This window comes from Parasteatoda tepidariorum, chromosome 2, assembly GCF_043381705.1.
Source record: "Parasteatoda tepidariorum isolate YZ-2023 chromosome 2, CAS_Ptep_4.0, whole genome shotgun sequence".
Classification (NCBI taxonomy): Eukaryota; Metazoa; Arthropoda; class Arachnida; order Araneae; family Theridiidae; genus Parasteatoda; species Parasteatoda tepidariorum.
The window spans coordinates 58,026,805-58,054,427 of record NC_092205.1 but is presented as its reverse complement, the minus strand read 5'-3'; the positions used below and the strand labels follow the sequence as shown (position 1 = coordinate 58,054,427).

Genomic DNA, 27,623 nt, shown 5'->3' with positions numbered 1-27,623 from the left:
TCTTCTCAACTAAAGTAAATACAAAAATTTAGAAATTCAATTCGAAAAAATGATATTTCAAGTTTTACCTATTTTAACACCAGGAATGAGAGATCCGCCACCACTTCCTCCAGAGTCAGAGATCAGTCCACTTTTCCTGTTGAGGACATCCACTGCCCATCTCATGGCCTCAAACACTTGGACACCATCGTGTGTCGGATTACCACACCCGTAAACACCCTCACCCTGCTGGTGAATGGGTAGTATCGCCCCAATGGTCACATCAGCCCCTTTTTCAACGTTCACATGATGTACTGTCGCACCACAAGTTTCTAAAGAAAAGTCTTGAGATACAGTTGGGGATATTGCAGCAGCGAATAAATATACAATGCCGAGTACATAACTGATGGTTGTCTTGGAATGTATGTCCGGCATTTATTCCTGAAAGAGAAGAAAATATGTTCTGAATAATTCAAAAATTTAAAAATTCATCTTTTTTCAATTAAACGTAGTTTTAAACACGATTTTGTGCACACCTATTTCAACCAAAAGAACCAATGGAAAATTTATTTAAAAGTGCATTTCAATAATTTAGCCTTTCTTAGCTACCTTACTCATTTGAGTAAGAAGACAGAAAAATTCTTTTTCTGCGAATTCATAAATCGCAAAATTCAGGATTCAATTGATTACCGCGTTGAATGCCACGCTAATTTTACATGACTTACCCATCTAGCCAAAATGATTTTCTCAGTATGTGTTGCATTAAATTCTTCAAACGATTTTAGTAACCATAATAATATTAAAGAAATTCGAAGCATTAAAAATTTACTCGAATTATGTGCTTCTAATAACCTTGGCTTCGCTCGTTGCCGGTGAACCCCCTGGAGCTACGAACAAACTCAGTGCCGGTCGCCGGTGACCCCCCATGGCATTCAACGTGTTAAGATAAGTAGCCATCTTTATTTTGATCTTTATTAATAGATTAAAAGCTATTCACCCTTTTATATTATGAGAGAAAAGCATTTTTCTTATTTTGAACTTAATAAATAGTTTCGTTACACCTTAGAATGAGATATTTCAAAGAAATAAAGTCTATTTTTAAATATTTTGTTCTCCGTGTTATTGTCCACAAAACATCTTTAAGTAATTAATCAATGAGACTTTATAGATTTTAAATGTACTTTTCCCCTCTATTTAGTACCGATTTCGAGATAGAACGTTCCACAGTTTTTCACCTAGTGGTGTCGTTAGCGGTCTCATCTTGTGCATAACCTCTTTACTACACCAAGACACCAATTTTATAACTATATATTCAAACGCTTGGCAGTTAAGGAGGTGTATAAACATTTCAATGGGTACTCTTTATCTATACACTTATATCGTTTCTCAGATAATAGGATTTGATTGATCTCGCACTTTTAAAGATTCATCGTTGTCTATATTTTTAAAGAATCATCGTTGCCTACATTAAATATGTTGTATAAAAATATTAAAAATAGTTTTAAGTCTCAACACATGAAGAAAAGATATTTTTTAGAATCATTTTATAAGTCTTTTTCAGACAATTTTAAAAAAAAATTATTTTCAGATTACTGCGAGAATTTTTTTATACTTTAATTTATAATATATTTTAATATTTTCCTAAAATTACCTGATCTTTTTTTAATATTTTTAGCCGACTTAGATAGTTTTAATATTTTTTTAGTTGATTTCGAAATTTTTCTACATTTTTTAATTCACTTTATATTTTTAACGAGTATTTGATGTTTTTAGTATAAAAAAATATTAGTAATAGTGCCTAACAATAAAAACATCTCGTTTTAGTTTCTTTTTCCTTTTACTACAAGTGGATGTGTTACCCAAGTGAGTGATTTCTTATTAATAAAACCAAATTATTGTTTAATGCTTCTTCGGTTACAAAATACTTCCGATTTACTTATATTTTAAGCTAAGAAACGACAATAACACCAGCAGCTAATCTATCTCGTTCTAAAATGCTTTCTTCCTATTCTTATGTTCTCAAGGAAATATTGCTTTAGAAGAAAAAAATATAATTTTATCCCTCTTGTCATTTATATCTGTCTGTTTTATCCAAACACGGAAACCGAAACTTAAAACAACGTTATAAAAAAAAAGAGTATTGATCACTTTTAATTTTTGTCTTCGAAGCAAGGAACAAATGAACCCTTTCCTCTAATAGCCATCAGACACAGAAACGTTCCAGATGATTCGCCATTTTGGTTGTTAATCTCCCTGAACTTTAAGATTATTTTTAAATCAGATACGCTCCGTGAAATACAAATTCGAACTAAAGAAAAAGTTTGTATGTTTACATCCAATAATACAAGGAAAATGTTTTGTTTCTCGATAGGTCTTTTTTATTTTCTTTTATAGTTGGCCGTCGGCTATGACAGCATTGTTCTGAAAATTGTACAGCTCCTATTCCTATTAATTGGCTGAGTAAGTTTAGGGATTTTTGGAAAGGTTATTGCCATTCCATTTCTTTTTTCTTCACAAAAATTCAACTGTTATTAACTGTTACAAGAATAATGAGAAGTTTGTCCATGGTTATTTAGTGGTATACACACTGAATTTAATAACTTTATAAATAGTTTTTAGCTTTGAAACCAGTGCAAATTAAATTCATTTTTTTATTCACTGATTTTTGTAAATTTTAATAAAATAAATATTTTTTTAAATTTATTGAAAGGATTTTTTTTTTGATAATGATAAGAAAATTTATTGCTGATAAAGCATCGCTTTGAAAAACATTCCTTTAGTAGTTTCAATTTTTTGTCTTCTTGTCTAATCATTATTTTTGCTTACTATACTCATCAATTTGTTTGTTTGTCTTTTATTTGACAGATGATAATGGTCCTTAACTAATAATTTTTTTCTCTGGATATAATTTAGCTTTCTGGGCACAGCTTTTTGTTTTTTATGCTTATCATTTTATTTTCCAGTTTCATACATTTATTTTATAGGCTCATTATTTTTGGAGTCATTATTTTGTTTCCTTGTCTAATAATTTTGTTTGATGAACATTCACTTTTACTAACTTCTAAAAGATCCCTAAAAATACAACACTAAAATTTTATTGAAACATGTCTACACATATTATTTGACAATAAAAGGGACAACTTTAAAAATAAACTGCTTAATTTAACAAAGAAAAAATAGTTGAAACTAAATGTTTAGATGTTTAATTCTATGTTTACTAAACAATGTGTCATAGCATAATCATTAAAAAATTTTTTCTTCAAAAAAGTGTCTCTTTAAGAATAATTATTTTTTCAAAAAACATTACCACTGCCTTATAAGATCAAAAGAAAAAAATGTTGTGCTTTTATCTAGTAATATTTAAATTTTTATTTGTTTCAATACCTTCAACTAGCACATTTAAATACAGTTATAAACCAAAATTAATACGACTCGAACATGAGAATTGGGTAAGCGAAGCAAGGGAGGTCTAGAATCTCCTAATTCTTGAAACAAATAAACGGATAATAGATTTTAAACAAGCATAAAAAAAAGAAACTCCTTAATATAATATAAAAACTAGGTAGCTACATTATTTGGATAACCTAAAATGGCATTAAGCTCATATTGTTATCGCGTTACTCAAACAATGGCGTTACCCTGGATTCAATTACAGATGAACTTACGATAAAAAAAAACGAATGCCTAATGGAAATGTAACTACTTAAGCGACAAAAAAGTCAGAACATTTCTTACAACTATTTAAAATAATGCTTTCCAAGACAAACAATACCAATTATTAGATAATTAAAAGTTCTACACGCTTTTGGTTATATCATACATTGTGTTTACAGTACCAAGGCCAAAATGGAAACGACTTTCACCGATAATGGTTGAACTATCGGCGAAAGTATCTCAGATTGCCGATAAAAAAAATTATGTAAGACTGGGACGTTATTACAATACAATTACTGCATCCGGATACGAAAAGCTAAAACAATGCATTAGAAAATTTCCTAACACATTTCAGGCCATTGCGAAAACGTAACATTTAGTAGCGATTTTAAAAGTACTTTCGTGGAAAAAGTGACAGTGTTTGTTCTTGGAGGGAAAAAATTATATTTTAAACTGCCACTAAAGTTTTAAAATATAGTAATTTCAAATTTTCGAAGCAAAATGCAGATATTAGTATTATCAATAAATTATGGCGAACACGAATGCCTTGTTTATCCAAGATGAATTTCGGGAAAGAAATAATTTAGTTACTAGTCTTCAACGTTCAAGGGTGCGTTGGCCTTTTGTATTAAGGTAATATCGTTTCAGTGCATTTCATATTTGTTATCAAGTTTTTATTTTTAATCACTAATATATTCAAACATTCGTTAGCAACAACCTCTCAATGCCGGACCAAAAATGAATCGAAATGAATCGTAAAAAATGAATTGGTTTTTAAGACTATGGAATATTTCATGCACCGAAACGGCATTGCTTTCCGGTCCCCCTATTAGCAGTATTTATTAAAGCTGAAGTACCTTCATGAAAAAAATGGCAGGGCTTTATTCTCAGAAAATAATATATTTTAAAGTGCTGGATAACACTCAAGTTTTAAGATATTGTAAATTCACGATTTCTAATCAAATTATAGATGTAAATATAATCCATGCATTATGGTGAACACAAATGCCTTGTTCGTAGAAATCGTTAAAATATTTTTTTTTAAGAAATAGTTGAGTTTCTAGTCTTCAAAGTTCAAAGGAGCGTTGGCCCCTTGCACTTATCAGTAATTATTCATTCCAATATTTTATGAATGATGTTTGAAAGATGTAAAAAGAAAACAGAATAATTTCAATAAAGTAGTTTTTAGTAGTTAAATAATTCAATTACATGCCCAATCAATAAAAAGTTTCCAGAAGTAGAATAGTCATAAAAGTAAGGGTTTGAATATCCTGTACCACCGCTCCAAAATAATCGTGTAGATGACGCCTTATTAAAATTTAACATAAAAGCAGAAAACTTTTTTATTCCATAACATGTAAGCACCAAAAATTCAGTCCCGGCTGATCATACGTCATACATTATTAGAAACTAGAGAGATGAAGTAGAAAAATGAGAAAGATATATAGTGTATTTTATATTGACGCTTATTTGCATATTCAATTAGCAGAAATATCAAAAACCGTTAAAGCTCTAGAGTAATGTGCTACTCTATCTGAAAAAGAACGTTTTCAATCAATGAGTGTTACACGCAAAAAAAAAAAAAAAAAATTAGGGTTAAAACTACCAAAATGTAGTAAAATTTATCGTATATCTGGCTCTAGGGAAACAGCAAAAAAACTAGGTAATTTTTACCGAAGCGCTTAAAACATTAAAATATGGCTTTATAATATGTGATAAAATTTGCTAAATGTGGTAAATTTTTTTCATTATACGTTAAAGCATGGCATAAAAACCATTTATTGGTTAAATTTACATTACAGTTTCGTAATTTTTACTAAATGTGTAGTAATAAGAACTATAATTGTGCAAACCATAATTTTTCGAAAATTCGCTACCTAATGAACAGAAACCGTTACCATATGAATAGTTTAAATAACGCGTATTTTAGTTTTATTACCAGAAATGTCTTTACCTTACAGTAAGGTAATTTTACCAGAATATTTTCACCATGTAGATATCAAGCATTATCGCATTCACGAGTGTTATATAAAGCGCTATGTCACAAAAACTTTTGTGCCTCTAAATTCTACATCCAACCTAAACTCTCAAATACTTTACGAAGAAGTTAGTTTCTAAGCACATCTTGTGCCAATCTAAGGGCCTATCTTGAACCCTATTAAATAAACCAAATATAGGTAAATCCAAAATAATCCATCCAGTTATTTAATCAATTTACATTTTTAGTCATCAATTTTAATTAGAGTCAATCCCGTAGCTTTCAAAGTTCAAGACAATCATGACTTATCATTTCGGACTTCATTTAAGAAAGAAGAAGAAAAGAAGAAAAAAAAAGAGGTAAATGAGGACACAATCTAAAGTTCAAGCTCAAGAAGTGTGTCAAACGGACTGGGATAAAAGTCAAGAACTTTTCCTCTTGATTTACCTTTCCTACTTAAAGACTAAAATAACTCGTTTTTAAGAAGATATTAATTAAATATGTAATTTTGTTTGGAAGATTACGGGAAATACGTTCATCAAAGAGCATTCGTTATTCTTTCTTTTAAAAATATTACTTCGGTTATTTATAACAGTATTTTGATGCTGAAAATAGCAAAGAAGTAGCACGTTAATTTAATTATTATCCTTAATTTATCTATGAAATAAAAGATTTCCTTATTAAAATGTTCAATTTATTTAGTAAATTGATTTTAATTTTTTTTTCTTGTAAGTAAAATAAATTAGCGCCATAAGAAAGGATTTTTGAAATCAAAGAATCTAAAATAAACTTAGTTACACTTTTTTTAGTTCGGGAAATATTTTAATCTTTCACAATAAGTGTTAAAAATTTAAAATATTTTTAAGTATTTATAGTTCGGAACCAGTTAATTATTTCAAATGAAACAAAATCTTGCCAATTAGCACATATTTAGAAATATTATGAAGTTTTATGTGTTATTATTTATGACTTAACTTACACATTAATTGCTTTATATTTCCTAAATTACCATTGAAATCAGATTTATGACACCCTATCATATGAAATCCATAAAGCCAAATTTAGTCGTACCCTGATTTTACGAATTTTTTAAGATCAGACATTTCAGTCGTTAAATTGGGGTTATTCATAATATAGGGAACAAAAATTTAAAAAAGACAATATGTAATTGATTTATTTAGGAAGATTACAGAATTTATAAACAGTGTAAAATATCAGAAAAATAAAAGTGTTATTGTGAGTTTCACTGTTGATTCCTGCACAAGAATAGTTTAAATAAGCAAATTCGGAAAAGATATATACAGTATTAATTTGAAAAGCAACGAAATATTTTTCGATCATAAACTAAAAGATAAAAAAAAGAAATTTCGTCTTTTGAAATAATTCTGCTTTTTATAAATGATAAGAGTTTTTACCTTCAGTTTAATAGGAGGAAAAGAAAAAAAGTTTTAAATAGCAAAATTTGTTAAATAAAGATTCCTTAAAACAGGATCTGACTGCATTAATTTTACATACAAAGAAGTTAAAAATAAGGACATGCATGACAATTCAACATGAGTTCTTATAATTTTTTGCAGTCTTAAATATCATTAAAATCACATAGTGCTTTTATCCCCACAGTAGAAACCATGTATATTAGCTTCAAATAATAATAATTACGAATTAATATCTATATAAGCCTATATTAATATCTTACTTAAAAAAAAGTAAAGCATTCCTGCAACAACCCCTTGTGAGACAGGTTGCCATGGAGATGAAAGTCAATTTCGTTATAAACAGCAATATATTGGCAATGAGGCAGCATTGCGCACCTGTTGCCTTTACTTTCTTGACAAACTGATATCCATTACCATTAATCTGAAGCTGGATGGGCTACCGGAAATCAAACCTTAGTCTTTTACAATGAAACCTCAATGCCTTGATCATTGTGTTATAGCCTTACTGTTATTACGATTGAAACTTTATTCAGGATATCTTTGTTTAGCCTTGGATGTAGTTATCTTCCTCCTCTGCTGCACTGCAGCTTTCGTGGGCTCAGCGGAGACAAAAATCAAGATTGGGGTACAGGAGTAAGTTTTACCTCGCGGGCAGAGATTATCGAAGCAGAAAACTACTATTGAACTAAATTCTCATTGTTTGTTAGAGTATGAATCTTTAGTAAACATATCATAATCTGGACTAAAAATAATTTTTATAACTGTAAAAACCAAAAAATAAGGATAGCTTACAAACAAGAGAGTTCGTGGAAAAGAATACTAGAGATTTGACATAGTAAAACAAACTTATCTTATTTTATTTCATTACAGTCGTTGAACAGCCGACCCAATTTTTGGGTTTACGACTACTAATGTTCATCTCCGTACCCTTGTAATTTTGAACCTAATGCAGAAAACAAGGGAGCTCCTGGATCAAGTATAGGGATAAATTTGCCTTCGTGGGGGACTTTTTAATGGAACTGCGTTACATGGAGAAGAAGACCACGAAATCCTCTCACGGTTAGCCTGACAGCAAGGAGCTCTAATCCATGATCCGTCAAATACGGAGGATATTTCTTGTTAGCACTGTGGTCAGTGCAAGCTGGATGCGGAATTCGTATCGACCAGCCATCGTTGGGATTCGAACCCTGTTCACCTCATTGGAATGCGAACACTTTATCCCCTGAATACACAGGCGTCGAGAATTAATCTACAATCTACACATACCTATACAGACGACGAGAATTAATCAACAACGGTCCTTCTTGGCCAGTAGGAACGCTAGAAATCAGAACTAATTGACGCCAAAATCGAGATAGCCGGTTTCACCCTATCTCCCCCATATGACTTAATATGCTCAATGGTTTTACAATACTGTAGATTATTGAAAAAAAATTAGGTATTGAAAAAAGTGGAATGGTTTTACACTATTGAAAAGAAACTAAATTACGAGTGTTATATTTTATCAGTCAGTAAAAAAATCAACAATATCGAGTCTTCTCTTGGTTATCGTAAAAAAAATTAACTCTAATTATTACTTACGAGACGCTTAAGAGATACTATGACCTCACATTTAACTCCCGAAAAAATAGTTGTGCTAATGCGAAATAGTGTTTTAAAAAAGAGTTATTTCGCTAAGTCACGAATATGTTATTAACATTTCAAATGATTAGTATTTTAAAAGTAAATTTCTCAATAATAATGCAACTTTTAGATGACGAGATCGCAATCTGTAATTTTATATTCTTTGAAGCTTTGCAGTCGTGAGTCGTGTAACATTCAATCAATAAGATACTGCAATATTTCTCAATAAGAAATCGCATGATTAGAGCGATTGTTCGTCATTGTTTAAGTGTTGACACACTTCTGGTTAATATTTTCTAAGAAAATTACGTTCAATTAGATTTTAAATTGTACAAAATGTATACAAAATTGATGTAAAACGATGTGTAAACATAATGATCTGATATATATTTTATAGATTCAAATAAAAATAATATTTATAACATTTCAATAATTTAATATATATTTTATTATGTATAATATATATTTTATTAGAATACATATCTATTTTAACAATTTAATGCATAATATTTTAATAATACTAACTATTTAAATAATATTCAGTTTTTAAAGAATGTTTTACTTGTTTTTTTTTGTTTTTTGTTTTTTTTTACTTGAATTCAACAAAGACGAATGACAATAATCTGCAATTAATTTTATCCCAAAAGATTAATTGTAGATTAGAGTGCAACCAATAATTTGGTTCATCTCATTTTAATCGAGAAAAAAATTCACATAAAAACAAAGAGAAAAATATTTCAAAACTGGATTTATTTATTTATTTTGCTTATTCCTTTTATATTTAAGAGTATTGCGAATAAAATAGTTTTATTCCAATATTTCGTACCGTTTTCATGGAAAATGACAGAAATGGAAAACTTTCATTTATTCAATTAAATACTTACAGATTTTACGATTTTTAATTTACACATTTTTCTGCTTTATTTTTTATCACATTTTCCATTCACCTTGAAGTTTTTGGAAAGATAATTAAACTTTCACTGAACTAAAACAGAACAAATAAAGAAAAATGGCGGATAGATTGGAAGATAAATAACATCGCAAAAAAAATCTCTTCCTCATATTTTCAGCATTTTTTTCATAAATATTATCATAGTTACGCTTATTTCCTACCAAGACATTCATAATAGCAACACCTCATATATCATTATAGTACAATTCATGCATAAAAAGCTGTGAGAAAATATTTTCATTCATCGAACCATGACGATAAGTAATAAGATACTCGCGAATCTGGCAATATTGTTATTTCAGATTCTAACGGAAAGTTCAAGTTCGATATCATTTGTCCAAAACTGTTTTCTCGTCTTTAAGAAGTAGTAATCTTTATTTTTTTTTTAACCCTTTAAGTTCTTATTAGTGAAGTTTATTGACCTTCGCGTCTTGAGGAAGAAAGTAATATATTTCAGGATGCGGGATGAAATAAAATATTTTAATTATGCAGAAGGAATTTTTTTATACAATTGATTCAAAAGGTGAATACATTTTAATGAAAATAAAGGGCATAAGAGAGCTCAACAATAATAAAACAAAAAAAAATTAAAGATCACGTCTTTCAAGTGGGCTTAAATGGAAAAGTAATTTTATTTTTGTAATGCACATTGTAAAAAAATTGTTGGGGTGGAAAATAGTTGGTGTTGATGGAAATACATAGCGTAAAATAAAAAAACACAGACCACCTTGAATAACTTTTAATCTAATCTTTTAATCTTCATGCTCTAAGTGTGCAATCATAAAGGTTTAAAGGGGTGACCTCTAATATGCTGCTTAATTACGGACCATATTTCAAGTTACGAAATTAGACACATAAGTGTTCTTTCTCAAAAAAAAAATTAAATAAAATTAAAAAAAATTTAAAAAAACACCTATTTTCGACGGATTTGGAATTTCGACTCCCAAAATATGGCGAAAGGCCCAAATCTAGGTAATATGGTCCCAGTAATTTGACCAGAAGAGCTGTCCAAAGTTTGGACCCCTTGATGTTAATTTTTCTTGTACTTTTGCGTATTTCACCATATCCCGAGATTTTTTTTTAAGCGAATTAAAATATTTTCGCACACAACTATAAGATCCATTTATCCAAAGATAATTGCATGCAAAGTGCAACTTTTATTAAATATTTATTACTTTTTATTATTTTATTTAATAATAATCGTAAAACTTTTGGAAGGTATAAAAATTTTTTACGTTGTAAAGAATTCATTTTTAAATAGCAAAAAGCAAAATTTGAGTATAATCGGATGAATAGTTCCTGAGAAACCAAATTTTAATAGTGCAACGTTTTCAAAATTATATTTCTCAGGAACTATTTGACCGATTTCGCTCAAATTTCGCATTCTGCCATTTGAAATTGCTTTCTTTAAAATGAAGCAAAAAATTATCTGCCTTACAATTTAAAAATTTCTTTATTATTAAAAAAGTAATTTTAAAAAATTATTTATTAAAAGTGATTAATATTTTGCAGGGAATTATCTTTGGAAAAGTGAATTTCATATTTGCGTGCAAAAACTTATAGCTTAAAAAGTTCCTGAGATTTTGTGGTGTTATATATAGTAAAAGTTCTTAAATAGAGCTCCTGACCATTGGAACCATATTTCCCTGATTGCTGCTACCCTACATATTTTGGGGATCAGAAATCCGAATCCGTCGAAAAGAAGTATGTCTATTCAGAGAAAGTGCGTTTTTGTGTCTGATATTGAAACTTTATAGTCTGCACTATTAACATATTTGAGATTATCCTTTTGAACCATTAAAATTGAGTCCTAAAACGTGAAGAATCATTAGATCAAACATTATGGAGAATCATTAGATCAAAAGTTATTCAAGAAGATCCGTTTTTTATTTTGCGCACTGTATATTGCAAACGTGATGCGTTTTATTGTCAACGTTTTATGCATGATCTTTTGCTTACTTAAAAAACTCAGATTTTAAAATTTTAATTTGTATTTCAATTTTTTCCTCTTTTCAGTTTTGTGTGTGTTATTCTGTTTAAATTAGAAAGTCAACTAAGATTCAATTGACGAAAAAATTTGCATAAAGTTTGTTTTCAAAATTTAAAAAACCAAGATGTATCATCAAAAACAGAACTGTCAACTTTTACATTCTTTTTAACGGGAAGTTATCTGTGTTCGAGTTGCAAAATCTTCTGTTTTAAAATTTCTATGCTATTTTAATAAACATCAAAATTATTTGCCTTCTACGATCCTCAGATAATTTATATTTACTTCATTATTAATGAAACTAATAATTATTTGTTTAATAATTATTACTTTAATAAATAATAAATTACTGTTAAAGAAGCTTGTCAAAGGAATTATCTAGCACATTATTTTTGAGCATAATACAAGATATTAAGGTTGGTTTTAAGACATTATCTCTAGGATAACGTAAAATTCAGATGTTAAGACAAAATTTTAATATTAATTTCAAATTAAAAATTTTGCTTTATTACTCGCATAGCACAATGAATCAAAATTACCTGTTATTAAGGTTAGTTTTTTTATGGTAACATAAAGAGAAACTGCATAAGAACTCAATCGTAATTATGTCAAAATATAATCAGAAAAACTCAATCATCATGATCTTATTGAGTTTTTCAGATCATAATTTGACATAATAGCGATTTCGGGAAATTTCCTTTGTTCAAGTATAAACAAGAGTCTCATGACGCCAAGATTCATTAATGAATTGCTTTGTGTTAAATTTAGTTTATAGCACCGTTTTTTATTGGCTTACTTAGAATGCGCAATAGAGTTGCCTCCTGCTCGCTTTGCTGCTCGACCCAGATGATTCCTGCTCAGTTTTCTTTGCTCTCATTGCAAAACAGAAGTTTTTAACGGAAAGCAAAATTTGCTACTACTCGTAGCAGTGTTGGATTACCTATTAGGCCAGACTAAGCCATGGCGTGGGGCCCCCAATGATTAGGGGCCCCCTTAAAATGGATTTTTTGAAAATAAATTTTAAAAAAATTAAGAAAAACAATGATTTAAAAAAAAATCTACTTGAAATACACCGAGGAGCCATTACATTATATGACCACCCTCCATCTATAACAATGGGCTCGCCCAGGTTTTCATGGTTTCTCGCCCAGGAACAATGTTTTCATGGAGCACATTAGGACCCATAATCCTCATAGAACAATCCCTGACGTCTGTAAGCTACTTAAACATAGTTGCAGACCAGGTTCACCCATTCATGGCAACAGTTTTTTCCTGTGGGGGATGGTGTTTACCAAAAGGATAATGCGCACCATGTCATAAGGGTCGAATCGTCATGGATTGGTTCGAGGAACATTCCAGTGACTTTCAAGTCATGTCTTGGCCCCCAAATTCACTTGACCCAATAGAACATTTGTGGTCCTACTTGGAAAACCAAATTCGTGCTGCCATGCTACCCCCTCGCAATGTGAGGGAATTACAGGACCAGCTGGTGAGCGCTTGGTACCAGATACCTCAGACTACCTATCAGCACCTTGTGGAATCAATGCCACGGCGGGTGCTAGCAGTTTTGAGGGCTGAAGGGGGCCCTACATGTTATTAGCAGGGTGGTCATAATGTAATGGCTCTTCGGTGTATATATTATTAAAATACAATAATTTTTTTACTTAATCTTATATTTATTACCTATATTAGTTATTTATAAGTATTATTATATAAATAAAAAATATGCGAAATTATATAAGAAAAAAAATTTAATCTAAGGGCCCAAAAATTTGAATGGCCTAGGGCCCAGCGTACGCTTAATCCGGCACTGACTCGTAGTGCAGGGAAGTAGAAAAAATTTAACTGAACATTTTGGAAAAATTTATTTAGCTCTATTTGAACTGCTTTTGGCTGTCGAAATTTTTTCCAAAGTTTAATATGCACAGGCAAAGGTAAACTTAATTACAGATTTTAAGACAGCTAATAAACGGTGATAAGAAAATCTGACAGAAAGATTCGTTGGAAAATCTCCCAAGCTGCAACTGTGACAAAATATGATCTGAAAAGCTGAGTCTACTAATGCAGTTTTTAAATATATTACTATAAAAATAAAAGTAATAAAAATTAGATGCTTTTACGAGTAATTTTAATTCGTGCAAAGCAAGTCATAAAACTGAGTAGTTAAAAGTTTACATTTCATTTACAGAACTAAATGAAAACTATGTAAAATGAATAACAGAATTTTGCCTCGGTACTTAAATTTGATCTAAAAAAATTGATCTGAAAAAATATGATCTGAAAATTTGATTTGATTTAATATGATTTAATTTGACAAAAATAAAACTAATAAAAATTAAACGATTTTGCTAATAATTTTAACTCGCTGTGCTATGCGAGTAATAAAACTGATCATTTAAAAATTTTAATTTTAAATATGGAATTAAGCAAAATCTATCTAAAATGAATAACAGAATTTTGTTTCAGTACTTAAATTTGATATGTTATCTTTGAAAATAAATGCCTTAAAAGTAATCTAAATATCATATTATGTTCAAAAATAATGTCGGAAGTCTTGAAATTTTTCATTATTATTCATTTAACAACATCGTTAATAGTAATTTATTACTAAATAAAATATTAATCATTAAAATAATAATAATTATAAAACAAATAATGTATAGTAATTTATGCAATAATTGTAAATAATTATAATTAATGTAACAAATTATTTTTTAAATAAATTATAATTTAAATAATTTAATTTATAATTTATTATTATTTTATATAAATATAAGAATATCACATTCATTTTTCATAATAATAATAATTACTATTAGACAAAGTAATAGAACTGTTTATTTGAAAATTTTATGTTTAAATATATAAAAAAACTAAATCTACCTAAAAATAACAACAGAATTTCGTCTTGGTACTTAAATTTGATATAACCTTGAAAAAAAATGTCTTAAAAGTAATCTAAATATCATCTATTATGTTTTAAAAAATGTTGAAAGTCTCAAATTTTTAATTATTATTCATTTAGTAACATCGTTAATAGTTATTTATTATTAATTAAAATAATAATATAAAACAAATAATGTATAGTTAATTATGCAACAATTAATTATACATAATTTTAATAATTTAATTTAACAAATTATTTTTAAATAGTAAATTATAATTTAAATAATTTCATTCATAATTTATTATTATTTTATATAAATATGACAATATTCCACTCACTTCTTATAATAATAATAATTAGTATTAGAGAAATAATGTATAGTAATTTATGCAATAATTAGTAATAAAGAATTATAATTAATTTACTTTAACAAATTATTTATTTTAAATACAAAATATATAATTTACGATCTATAAAATACTATTAATTGATAAATAAATAACGACTCACAGTAATTAATAATAAGTAAATAATCATTTATGTTATTTAAAATAATTTCATTTATAATTTTCCTTTTTTATATAAATACGAAAATATTGCACTTACTTTTTCATTATAATCCAGTGCTTTTATTTAAACAATGTATTTCCTTGTTCATACATAATTTATTCTGCGTCAAAAATTCTAAATTCCTCACGCCTCTTTAAGAACCAAAACCTATTAAGAACCTCAAGACGAAATTTGTACTCTCCCTCCCAAATAAAAAGGAACGCCGAAATGAAATTTAGCGCTGTGTTCTAGACCGCATAATCCCGTTTCACGCGCTACCGAAACACAATGGAAAAAAATGGCGACCCAGTTTGAAAGAGTGAAGATATCTCATTAACAAAACTATTACAGGATGTTATGATTTTCGATGCAATAAGATCATCTTGAGAGTGCGAAAATTGAATTTTTCAATCGATTAATTGAACTTCTTTTTGTGTAATTTATATTGAAAATGAGGTAAAACCGTTTAATGGATCCATTAATTTGAATCAGCATCAAAGCGTGGGAAGTACTTGGAATAGAAGATTTTAATCGTTAAGTTGGAATGAATAGTTTCAACGTTTAGTTCCGCTAGAAATGATCTTGTTAATTTTATGGCATGGACCATGTTTTTGAAAAACATCGTTAAGAAATTTCGAGTTTAAAAGAAAGGTATATAAAATTGGAAGTATCTAAAACAAATAGTTAAAAGGCTTTCGTTATAAAAGGAGTATTTTTTTAAATTGAAAAAACAAATACTTCATCCGTCCCAAATTAGTTACTAAATTTAGGACAAAATTTTTGTCCCAAATTAGTAGTTACATTTAAAGTAGGTGGAATCATAAATAACTCCCAAAGCAATTTAGTAGTTCAACATCAGTAAAACTAATGAATAATTATTAGTTAGAAACTAATATTAATGTGACTACTGGTAGAAGAGTTCTTTGGTTTAAAAGCGTGGTTAAATTGGGCACGGTTTAAAAGCGTGAGAATTGCTGATTTTTTAAACTAATTTGGCACTGATTTAAAGAAAGTATGAAGGGAATGTTTGGTAAATGCTGCTGATTGATAACATAACGCGTTGAAATCTCTGAAAAATGTTCAAACAAAATCCCAAAATCATCAGTATCAATAATAAGTACAAAATTATTCAAATGCAGCAAATAATTTGATACAGGGGGAATAGTAATTTTAAAAAATTACCGAAATCAACCATTTTTTTAAACAAATCATTACACTGCTAAAAATTTGCACAGATATAAATATTAACGACATAAAATCACTTTAAATAAGATCTTATTAACTAATAATAATATAGTAAGAATGCATTTTAATAAAAGAAATAAATAAAAATATATTTTTCACACCAACGTTTGTTCACAACATTGATTTTTTGTAAATTGTGCAATAAAAAACATAAATTCTAAAAAAAAATTAAAACTGGTTCTATGACTGATTTTCGGACAGTTGAAAGTCCTTCAGAAACCGTCTTCGCAAATAATAATTTTTAAAATTCAAAAAATACGAAATTGCATACTAATAAAAGATTTTTCCTGTTTATTTAGGGCATGTTTATTCTTTTTTTATTCAAAATATAATCGATTTACCAATTATTAAGTTCCGGACAGATAAATTTTTACAAACAAAAATTGAATCACTTTCCCTGTATTAATTTTATCGTAACACGGAACTGATAGAGTATTACAAGTAAAGTGTAACACCGGAAATTCAGGAAAAATGAAATGAGTGGAAAAAAAATGTCGAAAGTACCACTGTAACAATGGAATATAGGACTTCGGAAGATTTTCGTTTATTCAGTTTTTACCTCTTAATAACCGGGAGAAATCACTCTGTGTTCCGGAACCAGCACCGGATATAACGACGTCCCAATTAAATGAATTCACTAATTTGTTCAGAAAGAGTTAATTGTCAATTTCCTGTGGTCGGGAAAAGTAGGATGCATTCTGACAATAGCTTTATTCAGTTCGACTTTGTGAAGGATGTACAAGACTAAGCTAGAAAATGCTTTCGCTTTTCAACTTAAAAACAATTTTTATTTATAAATACTTAAGAAAAGTAATTAATGAAGCCAAAAATATAATTAGAATGAAAATTTTTAAAGTAACAAAATTTAAAATTCGCCAATAAAGAACTTTAAGTTATTTTTCTGAAACTGAGCTGGAAACTACAATAAAATAATCTCAGTATTTAAAAAATATTTTCAGTTTTTTATAACTATTATAAATATTATTATAATAATTTGTAATCAAGTAATATAAATTTAAATACCTTCTATTTCATGATTTTTTAACATTAATTTAAATACTCAATTCGATGTATAGGCTATTTTTTTAAAAAAATTATAAATCATTGATTGGAGCTATCAAATTGAATTAAATAAATTATACCATGCAGTTTAAAACATCTTTGAAAATATAAGTTAAAAATAGTTGTTAGAAAAAGAACGTTTTACGTAGATCAAATTTTACAGTTGAAAAGAATTATAAATTTAAAAATCATTGAAATATTTGATAATAAATTTAGTTAACTGAAATTACATTTATAAAACTAGGATTTTTTCTGGATTAAATTACTTTATTGCGTACTTACAACTGCAAAGATACAAAATAAGATTAAAAAATCTGCTCACTCTATACAATTTTATTCATTGCTTCTATATAATAATTATTAAATTCCTAATTAAACTAATTTATGCAATTCTTTGTTAAGGGAAGATATAAATATATAACTATAATCTTTAATAATAGTGTTTTATATATTTTTAAAGATTTAGAATGTATATTTAGTAAGACTATCTGACAAAATTGCTTTACCGAATTACTTAAAGAATGCCACTTTTTTACAATTTTAATTGATAATAATTATGAAAAATTATTTTTATTTAGTTCAGAGGTTATTAAAATCCTATTTTAAAATAATTCTAGCCTTTAATATTATTTTATTGTAAAATTTTATTATATTTGTTTACTTATTTACATAGAAATTAATAATATGCATTTAATTATTGAGAAAACCACAGTCTTATTTTCTGCTATAATTACAAGATGAATTACTTAGTGATAATAATGTTTGTAAAAATATTGTGTGAAGGTATTTTTAACGTAAGTTGACTGACGATCTAGTTTTTACAACAAAAAAAATCTTTCAATTCTAAATTTGAATAAAAACCTTTTTGAATCTGTTTCTTTAATAGTTAATATTTTTTGGCAGTCAAACAGTAATAACTGGCTTACATTACACATAATTTAGTTCGTTTAAAATTGTTCATTGTTCCACATTTCATTTAACAATAGGACGGCAGATTTCTTAAAAAGAAACCATCAAGTAAAATATGTCATTCTTTTGTAGATGCTTCTTGTAATTTACTCATCCGTTGCTACGTTACAAGATGAACATTAGTCATCAGAATAAACAAAGGCATCGTTAGTAGAAATACTGAAAGTAATTTTTCTGTATTTAAGGAACAATTAAGAACAAAGAAATCTTTAAGTCTACTCATTGTTTTTGCTATTTCAATGTTAAGAAAAAAATTGAGAAATTCTCAAAACCTTTGATTCGAAAGAATTTCAAAATGCAAAACAATAAATCTGCTTTTGTCGTCGAAATCAAAATCGTGCAAAAAATTTATATTTGAAATTTTTGATTTGTTGAAACTAATATTAGAAAGTCAAATCTCCTTAAACGTTACTGCTATTTAAATATTTATTTCATGCAAAATTGCAAAGGTTCAAAAAATCAATATTACAAATGCTGGTTTCTAAATAAAAATATCTTTAAAAAGGTTGTCAGAAAAGTTCAAATTGTTTCAACTAGTTTTAAAAGTTTTTTTTTATTTTTGATTTTAAGCATATTGTTTAGAACCCCTAACGAACAGGAAAAGAGGTAGACACAAGCTGAGATGGCTGGATTTAGTTGAGACTGATTTCCTTACTCTAAAGGAGAAAAACTGGCGAACAAGTGTCAAAAGTAGAGAGAAGTGGATTCTAATTCAAAGGAAGGCACTGGCTCACCCTGGGCTGTCTAGCCAGATATGATGATGATGTTTAGAATAGAAAAAAAGTAAGATTTATAAGTCACGTAATCATTTCGTATTATTTATACATTCCTGACCGTTGCAATACATAACAGTTACCAATAACGCCCCCCTCCCCTACAAAAAAATAATAAAATTTAAAAGTAGTGAAAAAAGTGATTTTTATGATACTTTAACAAATCCCTCCTTCACTTTATCTGGTATCGTGTTTTTTGTCATAAACGAACAATAAATATCAAATCGTTAAAAAGTCTTTGCACGAATATTTTAAATTATATCTGAAAACATGTCTGACACCTTTGTAAAAACATACAACATACTATAAGTTTGAAAGATTAGTTGAACACAAATAACTCCTAGAAATATCTTATTTATACTGTTCAGGAACATCCTTTTAGAAAAGTATGAATACATCCTTTAAAGGAAAGTGCATAATATTCTTATAAATACGAAACCTATTACGGGAATTCGCCCTTAGGTTATCACGACAATTAAAAATGCGCAGAAACTGATATTTTTGTTACTTGTTTTGCTTATAAATGATTATTAAAACAACAAAATCAAAATACTTATGCTTAGTAAATTAAAAATTTGTCTTCAACATTTTAAATTTAGAAAAAAAATTAAATCGATTTATTGAAATGCTTAATGGATTATACATACAACCTGACTTTCTGTACGTAATTTGTATTTAATATTAAAGAATGTAAGAAGTTCATAAATAAAATTTGTACTTTATGTTTAAAAATTTATTCAAAAAAACTTTCAAAAATTGATTTTAAAAATAGTTTAATCTAGCTGATGCGTTGTTAGAAATTTCGTAGGATGTACTCCACCACTTACTATGACCATATTATAGTGTTTCTTAAACTTGATTTAATTCAATTCACCATAATACTATGGTTCAATTTGAGTGGTAACTGGTTCAAAATAAATGGAAACATAGTTCATTGTAGCCCCTGATTACAATTACAGCAAGTGTGAACAATCAGATGGTTCATACATGAATCATAATATAGCATCGTGTATGGACCATATTGCGATTCTTAATCTTGATTCTATGATACTACGGTTCAACATGAATGGAAATAGGGTACAATTTTAATGGAAACATGGTTCAGTTTAACACCGTATTAATGTTGCAGCAAGTTTCACCGTAATACGATACGATACTTATATTATGGATCATATTATCATGTGTGGACCATTTCGTGCTACTTAAACTTAACTAGATGATACTGCGATTCAATTTGAATAAGGCCATGATTCAATTTGAATTGAGACATAGTTCAGTTTAATACATTATTATGTTTTCAGCAACTCTGCAATATAGTTCTAGATACCAACATTTTTGATGCGCCAATCTTTCTAAGAATAAAAACGAAATAAAAAAAGTTATGGTAACTTCTAAAAAAAACTAAATTATAAAGCTAATATATTTGCATTTATCTTTGTTTCGCAAAATAAGGAAAATGTCATTTTTGAATCCTTCTCCTTTAAAAAATACGAAACTGGTTCCTAAAAATAATTATTTCCAATATTAACCCTCACTGCAACTGTAAAGTAATGGCCGACATTTAACCTAACAGTTCTAATCAAAACATCCAGGAAGCGTTTAGCAAAGTAAGCGACTATATCAAAGCTTCAAAGTGCGAACTTCATAAACAATCTTCCTCCCATTCATTTTCTACGAAAGAAAAAAAAAAGCCTACGTCTTCAACATCCTTATAAGATCGGTCTATTTTTTCGCTATCCAAAAATACACAGAGTATCAAGAACTACACTAAAAAAAATATGTATATAGAATTGACGATCTTATATGCTACAAGTGGGTCAGTAGAGGTCATAGCACAGCAAGGTGGTACACTCCCGGAAGTTGTAATGCTAAGACGAAAAAAAAGATGCCCGGATCCTAGAGGGCATAACAACTCATCTTCGAATTCTGCATTTCTTTGAGAGCTTAACCTGAAGGTGGATTTTATCATTTCTGGAAGTGATTTGTGTTTATGATTGCTTTGATGTTGATGATCATTTTGCGTGAAAAAGCAAGCGGATTCCTTGAGTTAAGAAGTGTAAAATTGGCGCTTTTACGCCGAAATAATCTTATTAAGTAATCGTTTGGGTGGATATGTGTGGGCAGTTATGGTTATGGAACGGTTCGGTGAATATGGTCGCGTGGACAGACGTACTTCGTTACAGTGGGGGAAGTACAAAACTGAGAACAATGTTGATTTTGAGATTTCTTTTTTTAATAAAATTAGTAAGTGAATGCAGAATTGTGGGAGAAAAAAAGAATTATAGGTTGTAATGATTGTTACTGGAATGTGAGAGAACAGAAAGATTAAAAAGTGTAGATTTTTGAAGAGAAATGTCTAATATAGAAATAATTTTTCACTAATACAAAATGGCTAGTATTAATTATTTTTGAAATCAGAATAAAAAACAATAAATACCGCGTAATTTTGAATATGAAGATTAGAAAACTTAGAGAAAGTACAGAATAACTTTAAACGCGTAAATTGAAAAATTGAGACTAATAAATGTAGAATCATTTTAGATATACAGATTAGAAAATATACACTTATAAATATAGAATAATTTTAAAACTACAAATAGAATAATTAACTTTTAAAATAAAAAATTTATTACAGTTTTAAATTCATCGAATGATAAACAGAGAATGATTTTAAATATACAGATTAAAAAATTTTGAATTATTTGAATATATTAATCGGTTAGTTTCCAACCTTACTCAATGTACAGAAATTTAAATTTATAGAAATCACAAATAAAATTGTATTACCGTAAAATATACCTCAAACATTGTTTATAACAGAAAAATATAGCTTTTAAAACTATTGAAGAAGAGTTTAATTCTAAATATGTTAAAGGGGACCGTTAATCACAAAACGGCTGAAAAAGATTGAGATGTTATAAAAATATAGAAAATAAATGTAATAAATAAGAGTAATAAATATAGAATAATTTTAAATTTATAGAAAAATAAATATTGAAGAATTATATCTATATACATGGAATAATTTTAAATCCTTGTAATAAAACATTTAAAACAATTTTAAATTTATGGAATATGAAATACAAAATAAATTTATATATGTAGAATTATTCCGAATTGGTAGCTTTCCCAGCTTTTAATTTCATAATATGCTTAGACTTCTTGAAAGCAAAAAAAGACTATGTGAAACCACGGTATAAGCATAAAATTTACTAATATCTTTAGAAACGTTTAATTTTGGATTTATTCTGTGAAACATTTTAAACTTTTAATTGATATTTTTATATTTTATTTTCAAAAAGCGCAATTTTTAAACTGCTTTTATTTCTAGAAAATAAAATAAATACGATCCAATGTAAAATATAAACCAAAAAAATAGTAAAATTAGCTTGAACATTAACTTAACTCTAATTATTCCAAAGTGAAGATTTATGATGTATAAATTTATGTAATGGCTCTCATAACTAGAAAGGCCTAAAAATTATTATTTCAATGGTATTTTTATTATTCATTGAAATTGAAAGTCAAAAATATTTGCTAGAATTCGAAACTAAATTATTAAGAATATTATCACACGTAATAAAAACATTTATAATTAGCATTCAGAAATTTTAAAAAAATATTATACATTAGAAACAGTAAAAAAAATTTATTCAAACTAAACAGTGCTCTGATAATTTATTTCGAAACTATATTTAAATATAATTAATAAATTGCTGTTCATACTGACATAAAGTTCTATGAGTATATTTTGGAATGCCGCAGTTGTAAAATTAATTTCTGAACTTTTTATCCACTTAAAAATAATACGATATTCACTTCAAGGAACAAAGCTAATAAAACTAAAATATTTCATTCTTAATGTTTGAATTATTTAATTATGTTCAAATAAAATAACGGGGTGTTAAAATAAAATTTTGAGAAATAAGTTAAAATGACAATGTTACTTGTAGAAGGTTAAATTGGACCTTAGTAGTAATGATAGTGCGATTGAGATTATAATATATAGAATTAAATTTAACAGCTATGTTATGAAGTAAAAATTAAATTGTACAGGTTAAATAAAAATGTTAAAAACAAAATTATGATTGCAATGTTACAATATTAGAAATACGTTGCACAAGAAAAATGTCTTCTGTAAAAAAGAAAAATTTTTTAAAAAAAAAGTGGAAGTATTCTCACAAGAACTCGCTATGTGCCAGGATGGTCACAGAGGTTCGATAACGTTGGCATGATTGTGGTAATGTGGTCATCATTACACGCAAGCCTCCTTTTCTTCCAAGCTGCTATTCATAGATTTTAAGCATCAGTCCACCTCTTAGATTCGAACCCCAGTCCTCAATGACTGTCCAGTGTCTTTGACTTGTGAACTACAGCAGTTCAATGCAGAAGGTTAAAATTAGATCATAAGGGCTATGTTTCTAAGTTTGAATTATTTCATAACGCCTATGTTGGAAATTTTGAATTAAGTTATAATGGGAATATAAGAATTAAGTTATAAAAATGCGACGTTAGAGTTATGATGGCATTATTAAACTAAAGTCATGAGGAAATATAAGAATTAAGTCATTAAGTTACAAAGACGAAATTAGATTTAAGTTAATCGCAATAGTTTATTTCGAATGACGAAGTTAGAATCAAGTAATCAATAAAAACAAATAATGTTACTGCAGCATTTTTAAAGTGTTGACCTGATAAAACAAATATATCTAATTAGATAATAAGTCTAACAGAATATTAATTCATAAACACATTAATCAGGATTGTAATTATTTATTCCTTCCTACATGGCAACAACTGACCAAAAACAAAACACCTTTTTAAGGAAAGGAAAGCGAAAGTAGTATAGCTCAACTGGACACATCATTTTACAAGATCAAATAGAGATAAGCAACGGCAGTGACCTGTTAAAAACACAAAGCGCTCTTAATTGATCATTAGAATTCGAAGAAATTAGATCTGCTTTACTCCAGGGTTAACACTTTTTCCTCTACCAATACCTCCTTAGCAGTGAAAGTTGGAGTTAATGTTGTGGGATACGAAGCGTCCCGTTATTTTTACAAGGGAATCACCATGAAGCAAGGATTAAAGATGGTTGCGATTAAGCGAGTTACTGAACCATTGAAAGACCACGTTCATGCTTACTTAGTAATGACACAGATTGATCTAGTTTGCACGATATCTGCGGAGACTGTTTACACTACTTTTTATACAGAGCACATCTTTTCTTCATAAGTTTTTCTTTTATGTTAAACACCCATTCGTTTATCCGTGACATTGATTTGCAATGAGGAGAAAAGCGGAAAAGTTTACAAATAAAACCATTTATGTTTGTTGAAAAAGTATTTTTAGGGAGTGTTTGGGTCATTTACCAGGTAAATGTTTCGAAATTGAATGTTTAATGTCAACTCATAACACATTTTCTATCTTAATTGGGGTGGGTACAAAATGAAAATGAGCTAAACAAAACTAGCAAAGTAATTACGTCTTATGTATTTCAGAATATAAATTGTTTAAAGTGTTTTTTGTCACTTATAGCAATCTTATTTCGATGGAAAAAATCTATTTAAAATTTGCTTATAAAGCCTCGTTTATCCGTTTGGATCGTTAATTGAATGTTTAATAGCCTAACTCAAAACTCATTTTCTCTTGTAATTCGACAATGAGAAAATTAATAGTTATTAAATGAAAACGAGATAAACAAAACTGGCAAAGTAATTACGTTTTATTTATATTACAAAAAAAATTGTTTAAAGTGTTTTTCATTTGTTGCAATCTTAAAGCAGCCTTTCGTTAAAAAAAAATTTTTTAATTTTATTGAAAAATTCATTTAAAACTTACATAAAACCTCGTTTATCCGTTTGAATCTTTAATTGAAGGTTTAATTTCAACTCTAAGTACATTTTCTCTTGTAATTCGACAACGAGAAAATTAATAGTGACGAAATGAAAATAAGATGAGCAAAACTAGCAAATTACGTTTTATTTATTTTAGAAAATAAATTGTTTAAAGTGTTTTTCATTTGTTGCAATCTTAAAGCAGCTTTTCGTTTTAAAAAAATTGCTAGAACTTTAGCGAAAAATTACATTAAAATTTGCATAATACCTCGTTTATCCGTATTATCTCAAAAAGCATTAAATATTTTGGGAGTATTTGAAACTGGTAGTTTTATTAACTACATAAATAATAGTTAAATACTTTTTAAGAAAAAGGTTCATCATTGACCCATAATATTAGCACCATTAAAAATAGAATTAATTTGAGTGATAATACGATTCACCTTCGTACCATTACTGCATCATTGATGAGTTGTTAAATTAATACGAGTTTCTGTTCAAACTGAACTCTTGCATCGTATAATCAAGTTTAAAAAATAGTAATATTTGCGATAAGATGAAATAATTTGGCACCATATTTACTACGCCAGCTTCATTTGAACTATTTTATCGTATAATCAAATATAGTATCTTATATTAAAACTTAATATTATTTTGTGGGATAATAATGTGGCACCATACTAAGCTTTCATCAGATTTGTACTATATTATAAAATAAACAAAATAGTATTGTCTTATCGTATTTAAGAAAAATTAATCTGTACGATATTATAGTTCCTTTTCACACCATGTTATGGTTGCATCAAATTTGAACAATATTATCGTGTTATCAAAACAAAAATTTTAAAGGATAAATTTAAGTGATTAGTTCTTTTTTGCACTATATTTAAATTGCGTCAAGTTTAAATGATATTATCGTACAATCAAGTTTAAGACGAAAAATAATGTGCGATAAGTTCAACAAAGTTGCATCAAATTTGAAAGATAACGTATAATCAAATTTAAGGCGAAATATAATGTGCGATAAGTTCAACTTGGCACCATATTAAGGTTGCATCAAATTTGAATGATATTGTTGTATAATCAAATTTAAAACGAAATATATTGTACGATAAGTTCAACTTGGCACCATATTAAGGTTGCATCAAATTTGAATGATATTGTTGTGTAATCAAATTTAAAACGAAATATATTGTGCGACAAGTTCTTCTTGGCACCATTTAAAGGTTGCATCAAATTTGAATGATATTGTTGTATAATCAAATTTAAAACGAAATATATTGTGCGACAAGTTCTTCTTGGCACCATATTAAGGTTGCATCAAATTTGAGCGATATTATGATTCAACTTGCTCCAAAATTTCTAATGACGTGTATATGATGACGTGTATATGGATAGAGGATTGGAGGAAGTTCCGGTTGTATGCCAACACCTATTCTATGGTATTCAAGAATCTTTTGAGAAACAATTGTGAATAAAAACTATTACATTTATTTAAATTACACGACTACATATATTTTTATCAAACTCGTTTGCCTGTATATAATTCCAAACACACACAAAAATTATGTGAATAATTAATTACGCGTTATTTTTATTTTAAAAATAGTTTAACGTTTTTAAAATTAGAATGTAAGAAGATTTTTATTTTAAATTAAACTATCAGATTTTAAATGTAAAAAAAAACTTCAACACAACTTTCTATCGAGAAATAAAAATGTAAAAGAATTATTTCTATTAAAAAAAATTTACAATACCATAACTCGGAAGTAATTAGATTTATTTCACATATTAATTCTGAACGCCGTATGGTGTATAATTTCTTATATGTATTAAAATAAAGGTTAAGGGTCTTAGGTTAAATCAGACAAAAAAAAATATATAAATACTTTTTAAAATTATTTTATAAATTTGGGAAAATAAGTCTTCAAGTTGTACGCAAAACTTTTCTTGAGATTTTAATAAAAAGGCAGAAAAAAAATTTACGCACTGTAGAGAGGAACTATACTGTCGTTAACAAAGCAATAAGCATTCGTATGAATAAAACAAGATTCCAGGGCGTCAAGATGAGCTGAAGTGACTGGAATAATAATAATTTTAGCATAGTCGAAATTAAATTTACGCCCAAGATTCCAACAATGAGCAGCAAGCTTGCTCTCACATGCTTGATAACGGACATGTCTATCTTGCTCCTTTAAGTCAAAATTTTTTGAACTGCTTGAAACACGTCGACTGTTATTTCCAATTAGTATATTTTTTAAGCGAATGAAGTTTTTAAATCATATTTTACTGTTTCAGTTTCTTGGTATCTTTTAATTAATGACAAAAGAACTGTTTGAACAATGATTCAGGACGGTTTTGTTCGGGTGAAAAACCTTATCTATTTTATCTTCAAATAATTAAACCATATTTATTCACACTATTGTAAAATCAAAAGCTATTTAGGGAGATTTAACTTTTTGTTTACAGTACAATACAACAGCGTCCTGAATAGATCAAATAAAAAAACTATGATCAATGAACTAATTTTTTTCAAGAAAAGCCCTAACTATTTTTATCTTTACCGGCACAAATAATATTAGCAGTTCTATAAATACTTTTTGTCTTATTAAACTTTATTTAAACAAAATTAGAAGGTTTTCCTGAAAGAAATTAAACGATAAAAAAAAAGCTTAAATCTAGGATTAGATAA

General features: G+C 27.9%; 1 protein-coding gene across 1 annotated transcript in view; it reads right to left on the bottom strand.

Moving 5' to 3' along the window:
* LOC107446482 (uncharacterized) overlaps window positions 1-27,623 on the bottom strand; it is an 85,461-nt gene that overhangs the window by 44,961 nt on the left and 12,877 nt on the right. Inside the window, exon 2 of the mRNA XM_071177633.1 lies at window positions 69-420. Within this exon, the coding sequence (XP_071033734.1) occupies window positions 69-414 (346 nt within the window). The 5' untranslated portion in view covers window positions 415-420. The remainder of the gene's footprint in view (window positions 1-68; window positions 421-27,623) is intronic.